General features: G+C 31.8%; 1 protein-coding gene across 1 annotated transcript; it reads left to right on the plus strand.

Moving 5' to 3' along the window:
• Window positions 1-15,972: 15,972 nt before the first annotated feature.
• Window positions 15,973-20,712, plus strand: LOC143365004 (uncharacterized; the record flags this gene model as incomplete). Its single annotated transcript, XM_076805011.1, has 3 exons — window positions 15,973-17,077; window positions 17,419-18,812; window positions 18,854-20,712. Coding segments are annotated over exons 1-3 (4,358 nt in total), but the record flags the coding sequence as incomplete, so codon positions are not given.
• Window positions 20,713-26,337: the final 5,625 nt, after the last annotated feature.

Below are 26,337 nucleotides of genomic sequence, written 5' to 3' on the forward strand. Positions count from 1 at the left end.
ATTTATATTACTTGAATAAACCAGTATATAGCAGAATACACTAGAATATACTTGAATATACTAGTATATAGCAGAATAGCCAAGGATATTCCATTATATACTTGAATAAACCAGAATATAGCAAAATACACTAAAATATACCCGAATACACTAGAATATACTTGAATATACTTGAATATACTAGTATATAGCAGAAAAGCAAAGGATATACAAGAATATACTTGAATACACTAAAGTATACCAGAATATACTTGAATAAACCAGAATATAGGAGAATACACTAAATTATACCCGAATACACTAGAATATACTTCAGTATACTTGAATATAGCAGAATATACTTGAATAAACCAGAATATAGCAGAATACACTAAATAGACCCAAATACACTAGAATATACTTGAATATACTTGAATATACTAGTGTATAGCACAATATCAAAGGATATACAAGAATATACTTGAATACACTAAAGTATACCAGAATATACTTGAATAAACCAGAATATAGCAGAATACGCTGGAATATAACCGAAAATACTTGAATATAGCAGAATACACTAGAATATACCAGAATATACTTGAATAAACATGATCACATCATAATAAACTAGAATATACTAGAATATACTTGAATAAACCAGAATATAGCAGAATATCAAATGATATACAAGAATATACTTGAATACGCTAAAATATACCAGAATATACTTGAATAAACCAGAATATAGCAGAATACACTGGAATATAACCGAAAATACTTGAATATAGCAGAATACACTAGAATATACCAGAATATGCTTGAATAAACGTGATCATATCATAATAAACTAGAATATACTAGAATATACTTGAATACACTAGAATATAGCAGAATACACTAGAATATACCAGAATATACTTGAATAAACATGATCATATCAGAATACACTAGAATATACTAGAATATACTTGAATATTCTAGAATATAGCAGAATACACTAGAATTTACTAGAATATACTTGAATAAACCAGAATACAGCAGAATACACTAGAATATAGCGGAATACACTAGAAGAAACTAGAATATACTAGAATATACTTGAATAATCCAGAATATAGCAGAATACACTGGAATACAGCAGAATATACTTGAATATGCTAGTATATAACAGAATAGCCTAGGATATACCAGATATACTTGAATATACCAGAATATATAATAGAATACGCTACAGTATTCCAGAATATATTTGAATAAACCAGAATATAGCAGAATACACTAGAATATACAAGAATATACCTGAATATACTATAATATAGCAGAATACATTACAATATCCCACAATATACTTGAATATACTGCTGTATAGCGGAATAGCCCAGGATATAACAGAATATGCTCATATGTACTAACATGTATCAGAATACACTAGAATATGTCAGAAAATACTTGAATAAACCAGAATATAGCAGAATACACTGAAATATACCCCAAAATACTTGAATATAGCAGAATACACTAGAATATACCTGAATATACTTGAATAAACCAGAATATAGCAGAATACACTGGAATATACCCGACAATACTTGAATATAGCAGAATACACTAGAATATACCAGAATATATTTCAATATACTTGAATATAGCAGGATACACTAGAATATACCTTTATATACTTGAATAAACCAGAATATACCAGATTACACTAAAATATACCCGAATAAACTACAATATACGTAAATATACTTTAATATACTAGTATATAGCAGAATATCAAAGGATATACAAGAATATACTTGAATACACTGGAATAAAGCAGAATACCCTAGAATATACTTGAATATACTTGAATACATTAGTACATAGCAGAATATCAAAGGATATACAAGAATATACTTGCATACACTAGGACATAGCAGAATACACTAGAATAAACTTGAATATACTAGTATATAGCAGAATAGCAAAGAATATACCAGTATATACTTGAATAAACCAGAATATAGCAGAATACACTAAATTATACCAGAATATACTTGAATAAACCAGAATGTAACAGAATAAACTGGAATATACCCGAAAATACTTGAATATAGCAGAATACACTAAAATATACCCGAATACACTACAATATACGTAAATATACTTTAATATACTAGTATATAGCAGAATATCAAAGGATATACAAGAATATACTTGAATACACTAGAATAAAGCAGAATACTCTAGAATATACTTGAATATACTTGAATACACTAGTACATAGCAGAATATCAAAGGATATACAAGAATATACTTGCATACACTAGGACATAGCAGAATACACTAGAATAAACTTGAATATACTAGTATATAGCAGAATAGCAAAGAATATACAAGTATATACTTGAATAAACCAGAATATAGCAGAATACACTAAATTATACCAGAATATACTTGAATAAACCAGAATGTAACAGAATAAACTGGAATATACCCGAAAATACTTGAATATAGCAGAATACACTAAAATATACCCGAATACACTAGAATATACTTCAGTATACTTGAATATCGCAGACTAGACCAGAATATACCTGAATATAATTGAATAAACCAGAATATAGCAGAATACACTGGAATATACCCGAAAATACTTGAATATAGCAGAATACACTAGAATATACCATTATATACTTGAATAAACCAGAATATAGCAGATTTCACTAAAATATACCAGAATACACTACAATATACTTTAATATACTAGTATATAGCAGAATATCAAAGGATATACAAGAATATACTTGAGTACACTAGAATATTGCAGAATACCCTAGAATATACTTGAATATACTTGAATACACTAGTACATAGCAGAATAGCAATGGATATACAAGAATATACTTGAATACACTAGAATATTGCAGAATACCCTAGAATATACTTGAATATACTTGAATACACTAGTACATAGCAGAATAGCAATGGATATACCATTATATACTTGAATAAACTAGAATATAGCAGAATACACTAGAATATACCAGAATATACTTCAATATACTAGTATATAGCAGAATAGCAAAGGATATTCCATTATATACTTGAATATACCAGTATATAGCAGAATACACTAGAATATAGTTGAATATACTAGTATATAGCAGAATAGCAAAGGATATTCCATTATATACTTGAATAAACCAGTATATAGCAGAATACACTAGAATATACTTAAATATACTAGTATATAGCAGAATAGCCAAGGATATTCCATTATATACTTGAATAATCCAGAATAAAGCAGAATACACTGGAATATACCCGAAAATACTTGAATATAGCAGAATACACTAGAATATACTAGAATATACTTCAATATACTTGAATATAGCAGAATACACTAGAATATACCATTATATACTTGAATAAACCAGAATATACCAGATTACACTAAAATATACCCGAATACACTACAATATACGTAAATATACTTGAATACACTAGTACATAGCAGAATATCAAAGGATATACAAGAATATACTTGCATACACTAGGACATAGCAGAATACACTAGAATAAACTTGAATATACTAGTATATAGCAGAATAGCAAAGAATATACCAGTATATACTTGAATAAACCAGAATATAGCAGAATACACTAAATTATACCAGAATATACTTGAATAAACCAGAATGTAACAGAATAAACTGGAATATACCCGAAAATACTTGAATATAGCAGAATACACTAAAATATACCCGAATACACTACAATATACGTAAATATACTTTAATATACTAGTATATAGCAGAATATCAAAGGATATACAAGAATATACTTGAATACACTAGAATAAAGCAGAATACCCTAGAATATACTTGAATATACTTGAATACACTAGTACATAGCAGAATATCAAAGGATATACAAGAATATACTTGCATACACTAGGACATAGCAGAATACACTAGAATAAACTTGAATATACTAGTATATAGCAGAATAGCAAAGAATATACAAGTATATACTTGAATAAACCAGAATATAGCAGAATACACTAAATTATACCAGAATATACTTGAATAAACCAGAATGTAACAGAATAAACTGGAATATACCCGAAAATACTTGAATATAGCAGAATACACTAAAATATACCCGAATACACTAGAATATACTTCAGTATACTTGAATATCGCAGACTAGACCAGAATATACCTGAATATAATTGAATAAACCAGAATATAGCAGAATACACTGGAATATACCCGAAAATACTTGAATATAGCAGAATACACTAGAATATACCATTATATACTTGAATAAATCAGAATATAGCAGATTTCACTAAAATATACCAGAATACACTACAATATACTTTAATATACTAGTATATAGCAGAATATCAAAGGATATACAAGAATATACTTGAATACACTAGGACATAGCAGAATACACTAGAATATACTTGAATATACTTGAATATACTAGTATATAGCAGAATGGCAAAGGATATTCCATTATATACTTGAATATACCAGTATATAGCAGAATACACTAGAATATAGTTGAATATACTAGTATATAGCAGAATAGCCAAGGATATTCCATTATATACTTGAATAATCCAAAATATAGCAGAATACACTGGAATATACCCGAAAATACTTGAATAGAGCAGAATATACCAGAATATAGCAGAATACACTAAAATAGACCCGAATACACTAGAATATACTTGAATTTACTTGAATATACTTGAACATATACTTACATTACATACGTATACTTGAATATACTTGAATATATAGCAGAATAGCAAAGGATATTCCATTATATACTTGAATAAACCAGAATATAGCAGAATACACTAAAATATACCCGAATACACAAAAATATACTTGAATAAACTTGAATATACTAGTATATAGCAGAATAGCACAGGATATTCCATTATATACTTGAGTAAACCAGAATATAGGAGAATACACTAAATTATACCCGAATACACTAGAATATACTTCAGTATACTTGAATATAGCAGAATATACTAGAATATACATGAATATACTTGAATAAACCAGAATAAAGCAGAATACACTGGAATATACCCGAAAATACTTGAATATAGCAGAATACACTAGAATATACCAGAATATACTTCAATATACTTGAATATAGCAGAATATACTAGAATATACCTGAATATACTTGAATAAACCAGAATAAAGCAGAATACACTGGAATATACCCGAAAATACTTGAATATAGGAGAATACGCTAGAATATACCAGAATATACTTCAATATACTTGAATATAGCAGAATACACTAGAATATACCATTATATACTTGAATAAACCAGAATATAGCAGATTTCACTAAAATATACCAGAATACACTACAATATACTTTAATATACTAGTATATAGCAGAATATCAAAGGATATACAAGAATATACTTGAGTACACTAGAATATTGCAGAATACCCTAGAATATACTTGAATATACTTGAATACACTAGTACATAGCAGAATAGCAATGGATATACAAGAATATACTTGAATACACTAGAATATTGCAGAATACCCTAGAATATACTTGAATATACTTGAATACACTATTACATAGCAGAATAGCAATGGATATACCATTATATACTTGAATAAACTAGAATATAGCAGAATACACTAGAATATACCAGAATATACTTCAATATACTAGTATATAGCAGAATAGCAAAGGATATTCCATTATATACTTGAATAAACCAGTATATAGCAGAATACACTAGAATATACTTAAATATACTAGTATATAGCAGAATAGCCAAGGATATTCCATTATATACTTGAATAATCCAGAATAAAGCAGAATACACTGGAATATACCCGAAAATACTTGAATATAGCAGAATACACTAGAATATACCAGAATATACTTCAATATACTTGAATATAGCAGAATACACTAGAATATACCATTATATACTTGAATAAACCAGAATATACCAGATTACACTAAAATATACCCGAATACACTACAATATACGTAAATATACTTGAATACACTAGTACATAGCAGAATATCAAAGGATATACAAGAATATACTTGCATACACTAGGACATAGCAGAATACACTAGAATAAACTTGAATATACTAGTATATAGCAGAATAGCAAAGAATATACCAGTATATACTTGAATAAACCAGAATATAGCAGAATACACTAAATTATACCAGAATATACTTGAATAAACCAGAATGTAACAGAATAAACTGGAATATACCCGAAAATACTTGAATATCGCAGACTAGACCAGAATATACCTGAATATAATTGAATAAACCAGAATATAGCAGAATACACTGGAATATACCCGAAAATACTTGAATATAGCAGAATACACTAGAATATACCAGAATATACTTCAATATACTTGAATATAGCAGAATATACTAGAATATACCATTATATACTTGAATAAACCAGAATATAGCAGATTTCACTAAAATATACCAGAATACACTACAATATACTTTAATATACTAGTATATAGCAGAATATCAAAGGATATAGAAGAATATACTTGAGTACACTAGAATATTGCAGAATACCCTAGAATATACTTGAATATACTTGAATACACTAGTACATAGCAGAATAGCAATGGATATACAATTATATACTTGAATAAACTACAATATAGCTGAATACACTAGAATATACCAGAATACACTTCAATAAACATGATCATATCAGAATACACTAGAATATACTAGAATATACTTGAACAAACCAGAATATAGAAGAATACACTAAAATAGACCCGAATACACTAGAATAAACTTGAATATACTTGAATATACTAGTATTTAGCAGAATATCAAAGTATATACAAGAATATACTTGAGTACACTAGAATATTGCAGAATACCGTAGAATATACTTGAATACACTAGTACATAGCAGAATAGCAATGGATATACAATTATATACTTGAATAAACTAGAATATAGCAGATTTCACTAAAATATACCAGAATACACTACAATATACTTTAATATACTAGTATATAGCAGAATATCAAAGGATATACAAGAATATACTTGAATACACTAGGACATAGCAGAATACACTAGAATATACTTGAATATACTTGAATATACTAGTATATAGCAGAATAGCAAAGGATATTCCATTATATACTTGAATATACCAGTATATAGCAGAATACACTAAAATATACCCGAATACACTTGAATATAGTTGAATATACTAGTGTATAGCACAATATCAGAGGATATACAAGAATATACTTGAATACACTAGGATATAGCAGAATACACTAGAATATACTTGAGTATACTTGAATATAGCAGAATATACTAGAATATACATGAATATACTTGAATAAACCAGAATAAAGCAGAATACACTGGAATATACCCGAAAATACTTGAATATAGCAGAATACACTAGAATATACCAGAATATACTTCAATATACTTGAATATAGCAGAATACCCTAGAATATACTTGAATATACTTGAATACACTAGTACATAGCAGAATAGCAATGGATATACAATTATATACTTGAATAAACTAGAATACAGCTGAATACACTAGATTATACCAGAATACACTACAATATACTTTAATATACTAGTATATAGCAGAATATCAAAGGATATACAAGAATATACTTGAATACACTAGGACATAGCAGAATACACTAGAATATACTTGAATATACTTGAATATACTAGCACATACCAGAATAGCAAAGGATATTCCATTATATACTTGAATAAACCAGAATATAGCAGAATACACTAAAATATACCCGAATACACTTGAATATAGTTGAATATACTAGTGTATAGCACAATATCAGAGGATATATAAGAATATACTTGAATACACTAGGATATAGAAGAATACACTAGAATATACTTGAACACACTAGTATATAGCGGAATAGCAAAGGATATTCCATTATATACTTGAATAAACCAGTATATAGCAGAATACACTAGAATATACTTGAATATACTAGTATATAGCAGAATAGCCAAGGATATTCCATTATATACTTGAATAATCCAGAATATAGCAGAATACACTGGAATATACCCGAAAATACTTGAATAGAGCAGAATACACTAGAATATACCAGAATATACTTGAATAAACCAGAATATAGCAGAATACACTAAAATAGACCCGAATACACTAGAATATACTTGAATTTACTTGAATATACTTGAACATATACTTACATTACATACGTATACTTGAATATACTTGCATATATAGCAGAATAGCAAAGGATATTCCATTATACACTTGAATAAACCAGAATATAGCAGAATACACTAAAATATACCCGAATACACAAAAATATACTTGAATATACTTGAATATACTAGTGTATAGCACAATATCAAAGGATATACAAGAATATACTTGAATACACTAGGATATAGCAGAATACCCTAGAATATAGCAGAATCCACTAGAAAAAACTAGAATATATCAGAATATGCTTGAATATACTAGAATATAGCACGATAGACAACGATATTCCAGAATATACTTGAATACACTAGAATAAAGCAGAATACCCCAGAATATACTTGAATATACTTGAACATACTAGCACATAGCAGAATAGCAATGGATATACCATTATATACTTGAATAAACTAGAATATAGCAGAATACACTAGAATATATGTGAATATACTTGAATAAACTTGAATATACTAGTATATAGCAGAATAGCACAGGATATTCCATTATATACTTGAGTAAACCAGAATATAGGAGAATACACTAAATTATACCCGAATACACTAGAATACAATTCAGTATACTTGAATATAGCAGAATATACTAGAATATACATGAATATACTTGAATAAACCAGAATAAAGCAGAATACACTGGAATATACCCGAAAATACTTGAATATAGCAGAATACACTAGAATATACCAGAATATACTTCAATATACTTGAATATAGCAGAATATACTAGAATATACCTGAATATACTTGAATAAACCAGAATAAAGCAGAATACACTGGAATATACCCGAAAATACTTGAATATAGGAGAATACGCTAGAATATACCAGAATATACTTCAATATACTTGAATATAGCAGAATACACTAGAATATACCATTATATACTTGAATAAACCAGAATATAGCAGATTTCACTAAAATATACCAGAATACACTACAATATACTTTAATATACTAGTATATAGCAGAATATCAAAGGATATACAAGAATATACTTGAGTACACTAGAATATTGCAGAATACCCTAGAATATACTTGAATATACTTGAATACACTAGTACATAGCAGAATAGCAATGGATATACAAGAATATACTTGAATACACTATAATATTGCAGAATACCCTAGAATATACTTGAATATACTTGAATACACTAGTACATAGCAGAATAGCAATGGATATACCATTATATACTTGAATAAACTAGAATATAGCAGAATACACTAGAATATACCAGAATATACTTCAATATACTAGTATATAGCAGAATAGCAAAGGATATTCCATTATATACTTGAATATACCAGTATATAGCAGAATACACTAGAATATAGTTGAATATACTAGTATATAGCAGAATAGCAAAGGATATTCCATTATATACTTGAATAAACCAGTATATAGCAGAATACACTAGAATATACTTAAATATAATAGTATATAGCAGAATAGCCAAGGATATTCCATTATATACTTGAATAATCCAGAATAAAGCAGAATACACTGGAATATACCCGAAAATACTTGAATATAGCAGAATACACTAGAATATACCAGAATATACTTCAATATACTTGAATATAGCAGAATACACTAGAATATACCATTATATACTTGAATAAACCAGAATATACCAGATTACACTAAAATATACCCGAATACACTACAATATACGTAAATATACTTGAATACACTAGTACATAGCAGAATATCAAAGGATATACAAGAATATACTTGCATACACTAGGACATAGCAGAATACACTAGAATAAACTTGAATATACTTGAATACACTAGTACATAGCAGAATATCAAAGGATATACAAGAATATACTTGCATACACTAGGACATAGAAGAATACACTAGAATAAACTTGAATATACTAGTATATAGCAGAATATCAAAGGATATAGAAGAATATACTTGAGTACACTAGAATATTGCAGAATACCCTAGAATATACTTGAATATACTTGAATACACTAGTACATAGCAGAATAGCAATGGATATACAATTATATACTTGAATAAACTACAATATAGCTGAATACACTAGAATATGCCAGAATACACTTCAATAAACATGATCATATCAGAATACCCTAGAATATACTAGAATATACTTGAACAAACCAGAATATAGAAGAATACACTAAAATAGACCCGAATACACTAGAATAAACTTGAATATACTTGAATATACTAGTATTTAGCAGAATATCAAAGTATATACAAGAATATACTTGAGTACACTAGAATATTGCAGAATACCGTAGAATATACTTGAATATACTAGTATATAGCAGAATAGCAAAGGATATTCCATTATATACTTGAATATACCAGTATATAGCAGAATACACTAAAATATACCGGAATACACTTGAATATAGTTGAATATACTAGTGTATAGCACAATATCAGAGGATATACAAGAATATACTTGAATACACTAGGATATAGCAGAATACACTAGAATATACTTCAGTATACCTGAATATAGCAGAATATACTAGAATATACATGAATATACTTGAATAAACCAGAATAAAGCAGAATACACTGGAATATACCCGAATATACTTGAATATAGCAGAATACACTAGAATATACCAGAATATACTTCAATATACTTGAATATAGCAGAATACCCTAGAATATACTTGAATATACTTGAATACACTAGTACATAGCAGAATAGCAATGGATATACAATTATATACTTGAATAAACTAGAATATAGCTGAATACACTAGATTATACCAGAATATACTTCAATAAACATGAACATATCAGAATACACTAGAATATACTAGAATATACTTGAACAAGCCAGAATATAGAAGAATACACTAAAATAGACCCGAATACACTAGAATAAACTTGAATATACTTGAATATACTAGTATATAGCAGAATATCAAAGGATATACAAGAATATACTTGAATACACTAGGACATAGCAGAATACACTAGAATAAACTTTAATATACTAGTATATAGCAGAATAGCAAAGAATATACCAGTATATACTTGAATAAACCAGAATATAGCAGAATACACTAAATTATACCAGAATATACTTGAATAAACCAGAATGTAACAGAATAAACTGGAATATACCCGAAAATACTTGAATATAGCAGAATACACTAAAATATACCCGAATACACTAGAATATACTTCAGTATACTTGAATATCGCAGACTAGACCAGAATATACCTGAATATAATTGAATAAACCAGAATATAGCAGAATACACTGGAATATACCCGAAAATACTTGAATATAGCAGAATACACTAGAATATACCAGAATATACTTCAATATACTTGAATATAGCAGAATACACTAGAATATACCATTATATACTTGAATAAACCAGAATATAGCAGATTTCACTAAAATATACCAGAATACACTACAATATACTTTAATATACTAGTATATAGCAGAATATCAAAGGATATACAAGAATATACTTGAGTACACTAGAATATTGCAGAATACCCTAGAATATACTTGAATATACTTGAATACACTAGTACATAGCAGAATAGCAATGGATATACAATTATATACTTGAATAAACCAGAATATAGCAGAATACACTAGAATATAGCAGAATACACTAGAATATACTTGAATATACTTGAATACACTAGGATATAGCAGAATTCACTCAGAATATACTTGGATATACTAGTATATAACAGAATAGCAAAGGATATTCCATTATATACTTGAATATACCAGTATATAGCAGAATACACTAGAATATAGTTGAATATACTAGTATATAGCAGAATAGCAAAGGATATTCCATTATATACTTGAATAAACCAGAATATAGCAGAATACACTAGAATAAAGCAGAATACCCTAGAATATACTTGAATATACTTGAATATACTAGCACATAGCAGAATAATAAAGGATATTCTATTATATACTTGAATAAACCAGAATATAGCAGAATATCAAAGGATATACAAGAATAGACTTGAATACACTAGGACATAGCAGAATACACTAGAATATACTTGAATTTACTTGAATATACTAGTATATAGCAGAATAGCAAAGGATATTCCATTATATACTTGAATACACTAGAATATAGCAGAATACCCTAGAATATACTTGAATATACTTGAATACACTAGTACATAGCAGAATAGCAATGGATATACAATTATATACTTGAATAAACTAGAATATAGCTGAATACACTAGATTATACCAGAATACACTACAATATACTTTAATATACTAGTATATAGCAGAATATTAAAGGATATACAAGAATATACTTGAATACACTAGGACATAGCAGAATACACTAGAATATACTTGAATATATTTGAATATACTAGTATATAGCAGAATAGCAAAGGATATTCCATTATATACTTGAATAAACCAGAATATAGCAGAATACACTAGAATATAGCAGAATACACTAGAATATACTTGAATATACTTGAATATACTAGCACATAGCAGAATAGCAATGGATATACCATCATATACTTGAATAAACCAGAATATAGCAGAATACACTAAAATATACCCGAATACACTAGAATATACTTCAGTATACTTGAATATCGCAGAACAAACCAGAATATACCTGAATATACTTGAATATACCAGAATATAGCAGAATACACTGGAATATACACGAAAATACTTGAATAGAGCAGAATACACTAGAATATACTATTATATACTTGAATAAACCAGAATATTGCAGATTACACTAAAATATACCCGAATACACTACAATATACGTGAATATACTTTAATATACTAGTATATAGCAGAATATGAAAGGATATACAAGAATATACTTGAATACACTTGAATAAACCAGAATAAAGCAGAATACACTGGAATATACCCGAAAATACTTGAATATAGCAGAATACACTAGAATATACCAGAATATACTTCAATATACTTGAATATAGCAGAATACCCTAGAATATACTTGAATATACTTGAATATACTAGTATATAGCAGAATAGCCAAGGATATTCCATTATATACTTGAATAAACCAGAATATAGCAGAATACACTGGAATATACCCGAAAATACTTGAATAGAGCAGAATACACTAGAATATACCAGAATATACTTGAATAAACCAGAATATAGCAGAATACACTAAATAGACCCAAATACACTAGAATATACTTGAATTTACTTGAATATACTTGAATATATAGCAGAATAGCAAAGGATATTCCATTATATACTTGAATAAACCAGAATATAGCAGAATACACTAAAATATACCCGAATACACTAGAACATACTTGAATATACTTGAATATACTAGTGTTTAGCACAATATCAAAGGATATACAAGAATATACTTGAATACACTAGGATATAGCAGAATACCTTAAAATATACTTGAATATACTTGAATACACTAGTACATAGCAGAATAGCAATGGATATACCATTATATACTTGAATAAACTAGAATATAGCAGAATACACTAGAATATACTTGAATAAACCAGAATATACCAGAATACACTAGAATATAGCAGAATCCACTAGAAAAAACTAGAATAAATCAGAATATGCTTGAATATACTAGAATATAACACGATAGACAACGATATTCCAGAATATACTTGAATACACTAGAATAAAGCAGAATACAATAGAATATACTTGAATATACTTGAATACACCAGTATATATCAGAATATCAAAGGATATACAAGAATATACTTGAATACATTAGAATAAAGCAGAATACCCTAGAATATACTTGAATATACTTGAACATACTAGCACATAGCAGAATAGCAATGGATATACCATTATATACTTGAATAAACTAGAATATAGCAGAATACACTAGAATATATGTGAATATACTTGAATAAACTTGAATGTGCTAGTATATAGCAGAATAGCAAAGGATATTCCATTATATACTTGAATAAACCAGAATATAGCAGAATACACTGGAATATACCCGAAAATACTTGAATATAGCAGAATACACTAAATAGACCCAAATACACTAGAATATACTTGAATTTACTTGAATATACTTGAACATATGCTTACATAACATACGTATATTTGAATATACTTTAATATATAGCAGAATAGCAAAGGATATTCCATTATATACTTGAATAAACCAGAATATAGCAGAATACACTAAAATATACCCGAATATTCTAGAACATACTTGAATATACTTGAATATACTAGTGTTTAGCACAATATCAAAGGATATACAAGAATATACTTGAATACACTAGGATATAGCAGAATACCTTAGAATATACTTGAATATACTTGAATACACTAGTACATAGCAGAATAGCAAAGGATATTCCATTATATACTTGAATACACTAGAATATAGCAGAATACACTAGAATATACTTGAATATACTTGAATATAACAGAATACACTAGAATAAACCAGAATATAGCAGAATACCCTAAAATATAACCGAATACACTAGAATATATTTGAATATACTGGAATAAACTTGAATATACTAGTATATAGCAGAATAGCAAAGGATATTCCATTATATGCTTGAACAAACCAGAATATAGCAGATTACACTAAAATATACCCGAATACACTTGAATATACTTGAATATACTTGAATATACTAGCACATAGCAGAATAGCAAAGGATATTCCATTATATACTTGTATAAACCAGTATATAGCAGAATACGCTGGAATATAGTTGAATATACTAGTATATAGCAGAATAGCAAAGGATATTCCATTATATACTTGAATAAACCAGAATATAGCAGAATACACTAGAATATAACAGAATACACTAGAATATACTTGAATATACTTGAATATACTAGTATATAGCAGAATATCAAAGGATATACAAGAATATACTTGAATACACTAGGACATAGCAGAATACACTAGAATATATTTGAATATACTTGAATAAACTTGAATATATTAGTATATAGCAGAATAGCAAAGGATATTCCATTATATACTTGAATAAACCTGTTGCGGACGTAAATGCGTGCGAATCTCGGCGGCGGAAATGCGACGACACAGGTGTCCGAATGCATGGTCAAGCCAAGCGAGTAAAGGTAGACGCAAGGCGTCTACCTTAGGCCGCTAAAAACCTCAACAAATGGAGGGAATATTCCCTGATATGAAGGTTTAACGAGCACGGGGGGACCGAAGAGTCCACCCGGGGCCGTCAGGCTACTGGAAGAAGCCACGAGATTCGCTAAGCACATGAGGGGGAGAACAGATGTTTAGGAAAAACAAAGAGTCGGGAACATCTCGGGTACCGACCCCTCATTGAAATCCGCAGGTATGCGACGACATGCCGGGGTTCCGCGAAAAAGGGATTAAAAGTTTCCAGGTGATAAGGCGACCGCGCGCCCTAGGCTACGTTTTTGTGTTGGATTGTGTGCACCATGGAGGGGACTCAGTTGTCGAGCATCCTCGGGCTGAGTGGGGGATTCTCGGTGTGCGAATTCAGTATTGTGTCAGCAGGCAACGAACGAGCAACAATATTTGTACACGAACATTTTGGTGCCGAAACCCGGGAATTTCGCCGGTTTAGAGAGACAAGGCAATCTCGTCAAAGTGCTTGTGTCGTTTCGAGGAAGTGATACGAAGCTGACAGGTCAATGGCTAGAGGGAAGCGCAAGGCTCCTGTGAACGGAGGACGGCGAGCCCCATGTTCGCCGAAAAGAACTCGTACCCGAAGCGAAGTAGGAGCCATCAGAACCACCCTGGGGATCAGCGATACTGACGAAGCCGGACCATCCGGGCTACAACCTGGACAGATGAACCGAAGAAGATTGGGATCGCTCACCTCAGACGCGCCGGTGGAGGAAGGGATCGCCGAAGACTCCGATAGGGACAACCGTCAACAGGAGTCATCCACAATTCGAGGAGGAGGCGACGTCGGGAACTGGATGAGTAGCACGCGACTTCAAATACAAGAACAGGGTGAGCGTGACTGTCCGCGAGAGAGGGACTCGACGATACGAATTGTAGAGGCTATCGAGTCTACGTTGCGCACCGTCCGCGAAGCAACAATAGGGGAAGCGAGCTTACGCATCGCGAACCGATTGTCAGCGACGGGAAAATTGCCTGAGTTTTCGGGAAACCCATTAGAATGGAGGCATTTTAAAGAAGCATATCTTTTAACCTCAGAAATGGGTGGATATAATGAACGCGAAAACATGGCTAGATTGTTTACCGCGCTGAAAGGAGAGGCACGTGACTCGGTTAGCAGTTTGTTCGCCATAGGACGCGACGCGTCATTGGTTATGCGTACATTAGAATTGAATTTCGGGAATAAGAACATGGTGGTCCAGAAGATCGTGAGTGACATCAAGGAATTACCGAGCATAGACTCTGGTAAAATGAGCTTAACGAAGTTTGCGACGAAACTTCAAAACGCTGTCACTGCCTTGCGTTCTCTCGATCTCGTCGGATATCTCCACAGCCCCGATCTGACGCAGAGTGTGGGAAATAAAATACCATCGGCTCTGAAATACGCGTACAATAAATACTCTTCTGAATCCTCTCAGAATAAAACGGAGTTAGAAAAACTGGCAGATTTCTTAGGCAGAGAATCAGAACTCGCAGAAGCAGTAGGAGTGTTTAATACAGAATCAAACACCGACGTGACGTCGTCTAGGGCCGCAATTCCGAAGGAGCAGCTTAGGCCGAAAAGACGGAGAATTGCGACGGAAAGGGCGTACGACATAAACTTAGTTGAAGGTCAAAAGGGGGACGTTGATAAATGCGTGTTCTGCAATAGGGGGAATCACATCGCAACCGAATGCCGAGTTTTTGCAAGAGAAACAATAGCGCGACGATGGTACTTGATAAAAAAATTGAGACTGTGTTTCAAATGTTTTCGGAAGGGGCATTCGCGCGAATGAAATGTAATGGTAGTAACTGCGTGAAATGTGGGGGGTCGCATCATGCTCTTCTGCACAACAGCAGATTCGAAAAAAAATTGCGGACCGCAAGGCCGGAAGCAATCAGCCGGGAGCTAGAACCGCCATCGAGTGTCATTCCAGGAAACACCGCTAATAACGGTTTATGACTAAACAAAGGAGGAACACTGCTGAAAATACTGCCGGTCCGGATAGTGGGTCCAATTAAGACAATAAATACGTTCGCCTTATTAGATGAAGGATCTACGGTTACCCTCGTTGACAAAAAAATACTATCCGGCACGGGAGTAAAGGGGACACGCGTAATCGTTACATTAAAAGGCATAGACACGCGGGAGAAATTGGTGACGAATAGCGAGAAGATAGAGTTCGACATACAAGGAGAAGGTAATATACATAAAATCAAACAAGCTATTGCGATACGAGATCTAAGACTTCCGGTCCAATCACTCTCGAAGGATATCGTACAGTACACCCAACATAAAGAAAAAATAGCTGTCCAATCATATACAAACGCGCGGCCCAGGATCCTTATAGGACAGGATAATTGGCGCTTAATAGTAAATCTTGAGTTGCGCACGTTGGAGAACACGGACCTCGCACTCTCCCGTTGCCTACTGGGATGGACATTACACGGGCAGCAACAACAATGTACAGAGAAAATAGTTTCAAGCAGATGCGCGATGCAACAGGCATCTTTTGGATTTCCAGATAGCGTTAAAGGTCTGGACCAGGACGAGAGCCTCGATCAGTTAATGCGAAATTACTTTGAAATAGATAGTCTGGGCGTAAGGGAAATAAAAAAAGAAAACGGTAAAGTTAACCGTGTAATGAAAATCTTAAACGATACAAGCCGTCGCGAGGGGAACGTGTGGGAAGTAGGGTTGTTGTGGAAAGAAAACCGTGCGCCACACGTGGACAGCAAAATAATCGCGCAAAGAAGGCTCGATTCGTTAGAAAGGAAACTGGATCGCGACCGGAACTACGCGGCTAAATATTACGCGGAATTAGATCGCGTTATAGAAAGTGGGTATGCGGTAAAGGTGAATCCTGAACTCAAAAGGGAAAAGTTTTGGTACCTGCCGCATTTTGGGGTTCAAAATATTAATAAACCGGGAAAAGTAAGAGTAGTTTTTGATGCGGCCGCCAAAACAAATGGGCTTAGTTTGAACGACCAACTAGAGGCAGGCCCAGATTTGTTACAGTCATTACCCGGTATCTTGATGCGTTTTAGGTTGTACGAATTCGCGTTTAAGGCGGACATAAAGGATATGTTCCTGCAAATAAAAGTCAGAGACGAAGACCGTGGAGCACAGAGGTTTCTGTGGCGCGGAAAAAGAAGAGTAGGAAACCCGGATACGTATGAAATGACACACTTAATATTCGGCGCGAAATCATCTCCGTGCAGTGCGTTATACATTAAAAAGAAAAATGCCGTCGAAAACGCCGAGGCGTCACCGGAAGCAGCGAAAAGCATAGTTGAGGATAGCTATATGGATGACTATCTAGCCAGTCGAGGAACCGTCGTTCAAGCGAAGAAACTTATTCACGATGTGATCAGGATAAATCTAAAGGGAAGTTTTAAAATGCACAGTTGGATTCTATTCCGGAGACGGTTAGGCAACAGGGTCGAGACGACATGCGCTTATGCGACCGCGGGGGAGAGCGAGTTTTAGGACTTATTTGGAGTACCCAAGCGGATGTATTGCATTTTGACTTAGGAATGACTAAAGTATCGGAGAGTATACTCGCGGGCGAAAAAAGACCGACTAAACGAGAATTTCTCAGAATCATCATGTCCGTATTTGATCCATTAGGTCTTCTGTCTCCATTTACTCTAAAATCAAAAATATTAATGCAAGAGATATGGCGCAGTGGCATAGAATGGGATCAACCGTTAAGAGACGAAGAACAATTAGGTTGGGTATCCTGGCTCGAGGGACTTCGCAAAATAAGTAGTCTCCGTATTCCTCGTTGCTACACACCAACCGGGATCGACTGCGCGAAATTTCAGCTACACATATTTTGCGACGCCAGCTTGAAGGGCTACGCAGCAGCAGCATATTTGAGGGTTGTCATGCGAGACGGATTCGCACGTGTAGCGCTAATCATGGCGAAAACCAGGGTTACACCTTTGAAACCGTTGTCGGTCCCACGTTTAGAACTACAAGCCGCGTTGTTGGGTGCGAGACTAGGTAAAACTGTTGCCGATGAACTAAAAATCGAAATAAGTGAGCGAATATTCTGGTCCGATTCTATCACAATCGTTCGATGGATAAAATCAGAACCGCGAACACGGCAGGTATTTGTAGCAAATCGATTAGGAGAAATCGGAGAATTAACGTTGAGTTCCGAATGGCGGTGGTTGCCATCCTCTTTAAATCCCGCGGATGACGCCACGCGCTGGTCAAAAAAAGAAATGAGCACAAACGATCGTTGGTTCACCGGTCCGGAATTTTTACATCAGGCAGAGTCGAATTGGCCAAGGGAAAAAGATATCACCGAAGCCGAGAAACTGCAAATTGATGCCATTGAGATAAGAAAGGTAAAGGTGTACGTCGCTCAGGCATACGAATACTATGTCCCATATGTCGCGAGAATGTTGGGTTGGCCGGGATTATTAGTAGCCGCGAGACGCATAAAAACCGCCTTTGACCGCTGGAGAGGAAGAAGCCGGACTCAAATAACAACGGAAACGATCATTTCAGCCGAACACTATTGTTATCGCTCTATTCAGTCCGAAATGTTTGTAGAAGAACTGGAAGCATTGAAAGCGAAAAAGGGCATCAACAAAAAAAGTAAGATTGTAGCACTGAAACCCTACGTGGACGAAAAAGGAATTCTGCGAGCCTGGGGACGAGTTACCAAAATAGCTGAAGAGGAATTTAACAACCATCCAATCATTTTAGATAGCAAACATCCCGCTACCAAATTGCTAATAGAACATTACCACCGGCGTTTTTATCACGCTAGTAATGAATCAGTCGTAAATGAGTTAAGACAGCAATTTTATATAATAGGAATTAGACGCGCGCTTCGGTCGATAATAAGTAGGTGTGTAATATGCAGGATACGCCGGGCGAAACCGCCGAATCCGATCATGGCAGCTCTACCAGCTGGTCGCATAGCATATAGGCAACGACCTTTCTGTCATTGTGGCGTGGACTATTTCGGCCCGATGCTCGTAAAAATTGGAAGGCGCAGGGAAAAACGGTGGGGGGTGCTTTTCACTTGTCTTACGACAAGAGCGATTCATTTGGAATTAGCTCACAGCTTGAGCACTAGCTCAACCATTATGGCCATAAAAAGATTAGCGGCGCGAAGAGGTTCGCCTTTAGTAATGTACAGGGACAATGGTACAAATTTCAAAGGAGCGAGCAAAGAACTCCGGGACGCAATTGCGACTATTGAAATAGGAAAGATATCCAATTATGCTCTGGAAAATAGAATTAAGTTAGTATTGTTGTTGCGATTAGAATTAAGATAGTATTGTTGTTGCGATTAGAATTAAGATAGTATTGTTGTTGCGATTAGAATTAAGTTAGTATTATTGTTGCGATTAGAATTAAGTTAGTATTGTTGTTGCGATTAGAATTGAGTTAGTATTGTTGTTGCGATTAGAAATAAGTTAGTATTGTTGTTGCGAACCCTAATAGAAGTCAAGATAACGTCACTGTTACTTTATGCCAGAAATTAAATAAAAAAAGATTTAATTTGAGGGGGAGAATGTTGCGGACGTAAAATGTTGCGTGCGAATCTCGGCGGCGGAAATGCGACGACACAGGTGTCCGAATGCATGGTCAAGCCAAGCGAGTAAAGGTAGACGCAAGGCGTCTACCTTAGGCCGCTAAAAACCTCAACAAATGGAGGGAATATTCCCTGATATGAAGGTTTAACGAGCACGGGGGGACCGAAGAGTCCACCCGGGGCCGTCAGGCTACTGGAAGAAGCCACGAGATTCGCTAAGCGCATGAGGGGGAGAACAGATGTTTAGGAAAAACAAAGAGTCGGGAACATCTCGGGTACCGACCCCTCATTGAAATCCGCAGGTATGCGACGACATGCCGGGGTTCCACGAAAAAGGGATTAAAAGTTTCCAGGTGATAAGGCGACCGCGCGCCCTAGGCTACGTTTTTGTGTTGGATTGTGTGCACCATGGAGGGGACTCAGTTGTCGAGGATCCTCGGGCTGAGTGGGGGATTCTCGGTGTGCGAATTCAGTATTGTGTCAGCAGGCAACGAACGAGCAACAATATTTGTACACGAACAAAACCAGAATATAGCAGAATACACTAAAATATATCTGAATACACTAGAATATACTTCAGTATACTTGAATATCGCAGAACAGACCAGAGGATACCTGAATATACTTGAATAAACCAGAATAGAGCAGAATACACTAGAATATACCAAAATATACTTCAATATACTTGGATATAGCAGAATACACTAGAATATACCATTATATACTTGAATAAACCAGAATATTGCAGATTACACTAAAATATACCCGAATACACTATAATATACGTGAATATATTTTAATATACTAGTATATAGCAGAATATCAAAGGATATACAAGAATATACTTGAATACACAAGAATATAGCAGAATACACTAGAAAAAACTAGAATATATCAGAATATGCTTGAATATACTAGAATATAGCACGATAGACAACGATATTCCAGAATATACTTGAATATACTAGAATATAGCAGAATAGCAAAGGATATTCCATTAGATACTTGAATAAACCAGAATATAGCAGAATACACAAGAAGATAGCAGAATACACTAGAATGTACTTGAATATACTAGTATACAGCAGAATTCACTAGAATATACAAGAATATACTTGAGTGCACTAGAATATAGCAGAATACCCTAGAATATACTTGAATATACTTGAATATACTAGTGTATAGCACAATATCAAAGGATATACAAGAATATACTTGAATACACTAGGACATAGCAGAATACACTAGACTATACTTGAATATACTAGTATATAGCAGAATAGCAAAGGATATTCCATTATATACTTGATTCCATTATATACACTAGAATATAGCAGAATTCACTAGAATATACTTGAATATAACAGAATATAACAGAATACACTAGAATATACCAGACTATACTTGAATAAACCAGAATATAGCAGAATACACTAAAATATAACCGAATACACTAGAATATATTTGAATATACTTGAATAAACTTGAATATACTAGTATATAGCAGAATAGCAAAGGATATTCTATTATATACTTGAATAAACCAGAATATAGCAGAATACACTAAAATATACCCCAATACACTAGAATATACTTTAGTATACTTGAATATCGCAGAACAGACCAGAATATACCTCAATATACTTGAATAAACCGGAATATAGCAGAATACACTGGAATATACACGAAAATACTTGAATAGAGCAGAATACACTAGAATATACCAGAATATACTTCAATATACTTGGATATAGCAGAATACACTAGAATATACCATTATATACTTGAATAAAACCGAATATTGCAGATTACACTAAAATATACCCGAATACACTAGAATATACTTGAATATACTTGAATATACTAGTGTATAGCACAATATCAAAGGATATACAAGAATATACTTGAGTACACTAGAATATAGCAGAATACCCTAGAGAAAACTAGAATATATCAGAATATGCTTGAATATACTTGAACATACTAGCACATAGCAGAATAGCAATGGATATACCATTATATACTTGAATAAACTAGAATATAGCAGAATACACTAGAATACACCAGAATATACTTCAATAAACATGAACATATCAGAATACACTAGAATATACTAGAATATACTTGAATATACTTGAATATACTAGTGTATAGCACAATATCAGAGGATATACAAGAATATACTTGAATACACTAGAATATACCATAATATTACTCGAATATAGAAGAATATACTAGAATAAACCAGAATATACTAGAATATAGCAGAATATACTAGAATATAATAGAATATAGCAGAATATACCAGAATATAGAGGAATATACGAGAATATACCTGAATATACCAGAATATACCAGAATGTACTAGAATATAGCAGAATATACTAGAATATACGAGAATATAGCAAAATATTCCAGAATATACCAGAATATACCAGAATATACAAGAATATACCAGAATATACCAGTATATACCAGAATATACTAGAATATAACAGAATATACCAGAATATACTAGAATATACCAGAATATACCAGAATATACCATAATATACCATAATATTACTAGAATATAGAAGAATATACTAGAATATACCAGAATATACTAGAATATAACAGAATATACCAGAATATACTAGAATATACCAGAATATACTAGAATATAACAGAATATACCAGAATATACTAGAATATACCAGAATATACTAGAATATAACAGAATATACCAGAATATACTAGAATATAGCAGAATATACCTGAATATACCAGAATATACCATAATATTACTAGAATATAGCAGAATATACTAGAATATACCAGAATATACCAGAATATACCAGAATATACTAGAATATAAAATAATATACCAGAATATACTAGAATATAGCAGAATATAGCAGAATATACAAGAATATGTCAGAATATACCATAATATTACTCTAATAAAGAAGAATGTACGAGAATATACCAGAATGTTCTAGAATATAGCAGAATATACTAGAATATACGAGAATATAGCAAAATATTCTAGAATATACCATAATATTACTAGAATACAGAAGAATATACGAGAATATACCTGAATATACTAGAATATAGCAGAATATACCAGAATATACAAGAATATGTCAGAATATACCATAATTTTACTCGAATATAGAAGAATATACCAGAATGTACTAGAATATAGCAGAATATAGTAGAATATACGAGAATATAGCAAAATATTCCAGAATATACCACAATATACGAGAATATACCTGAATATACTAGAATATACTAGAATATACGAGAATATAGCAGAATAATCCAGAATATACCAGAATATACCATAATATTACTAGAATTATAGAAGAATATACGAGAATATACCTGAATATACTAGAATATTCCAGAATATACCAGAATAACATAATATAACTAGAATATAGAAGAATAAACGAGAATATACCTGAATATACTAGAATATACTAGAATATACGAGAATATAGCAGAATAATCCACAATATACCAGAATATACCATAATATTACTAGAATATAGAAGTATATACGAGAATATACCAGAATATAGTCGAATATACTAGAATATAGCAGAATATAGCAGAATATACCATAATATTACTAGAATATAGGAGAATTTACGAGAATATGCCTGAATATACTAGAATATACCAGAATATACCAGTATATACCAGAATATACTAGAATATAACAGAATATACCAGCATATACTAGAATATAGCAGAATATACCAGAATATACCATAATATTACTAGAATATAGAAGAATATTCGAGAATATACCTGAATATACCAGAATATACCAGAATATACTAGAATATAACAGAAGATACCAGAATATACTAGAATATAGCAGAATATACCAGGATATAGAAGAATATACGAGAATATACCTGAATATACTAGAATATACCAGAATATACCATAATATTACTCGAATATAGAAGAATATACGAGAATATACCAGAATATACTAGAATATAGCAGAATATACCAGAATATAGATGAATATACGAGAATATACCTGAATATACTAGAATATAGCAGAATATACCAGAATATACAAGAATATGTCAGAATATACCATAATATACCATAATATTACTAGAATATAGAAAAATATACTAGAATATACCAGTCTATACTAGAATGTAACAGAATATTCCAAAATATACTAGAATATACCAGAATATACCAGAATATACCATAATATTACTAGAATATAGAAGAATATACGAGAATATATCTGAACATACCTGAATATACTAGAATATAATAGAATATACCAGAATATACCAGAATATACCAGAATATACAATAATATGACAGAATATACCATAATATTACTCGAATATAGGAGAATGTACGAGAATATACCAGAATGTACTAGAATATAGCAGAATATACTAGAATATACGAGAATATACGAGAATATACCAGAATAATGCAGAATATACCAGAATATACCAGAATATACCATAATATTACTAGAATATATCAAAATATACTGGAATATACCAGTCTATACTAGAATATAACAGAATATACCAAAATATACTTGAATATAGCAGAATATACCAGAATATACCATAATATTACTAGAATATAGAAGAATATACGAGAATATAGCAGAATATACCACAATATACCATAATATTACTAGAATATAGAAGAATATACGAGAATATACGAGAATGTACCTGAATATACTAGAATATACCAGAATATACCAGTATATATCAGAATATACTAGTATATAACTGAATATACCAGAATATACTAGAATATAGCAATATATACCAGAATATACAAGAATATGTCAGAATATACCATAATATTACTCGAATATAGAAGAATATACGAGAATATACCAGAATGTACTAGAATATAACAGAATATACTAGAATATACGAGAATATAGCAAAGTATTCCAGAATATACCATAATAATACTACAATATAGAAGAATATTCGAGAATATACCTGAATATACCAGAATATACCATAATATTACTACAATATAGAAGAATGTACGAGAATATACCTGAATATACTAGAATATAGCAGAATATACCACAATATACCATAATATTACTAGAATATAGAAGAATATACGAGAATATACGAGAATGTACCTGAATATACTAGAATATACCAGAATATACCAGAATATACCAGAATATTACTAGTATATAACTGAATATACCAGAATATACTAGAATATAGCAGAATATACCATAATATTACTAGAATATAGAAGAATATTCGAGAATATACCTGAATATACTAGAATATACTAGAATATACGAGA

Source organism: Halictus rubicundus, unplaced genomic scaffold (genome assembly GCF_050948215.1).
Source record: "Halictus rubicundus isolate RS-2024b unplaced genomic scaffold, iyHalRubi1_principal scaffold1218, whole genome shotgun sequence".
Taxonomy (NCBI): domain Eukaryota; kingdom Metazoa; phylum Arthropoda; class Insecta; order Hymenoptera; family Halictidae; genus Halictus; species Halictus rubicundus.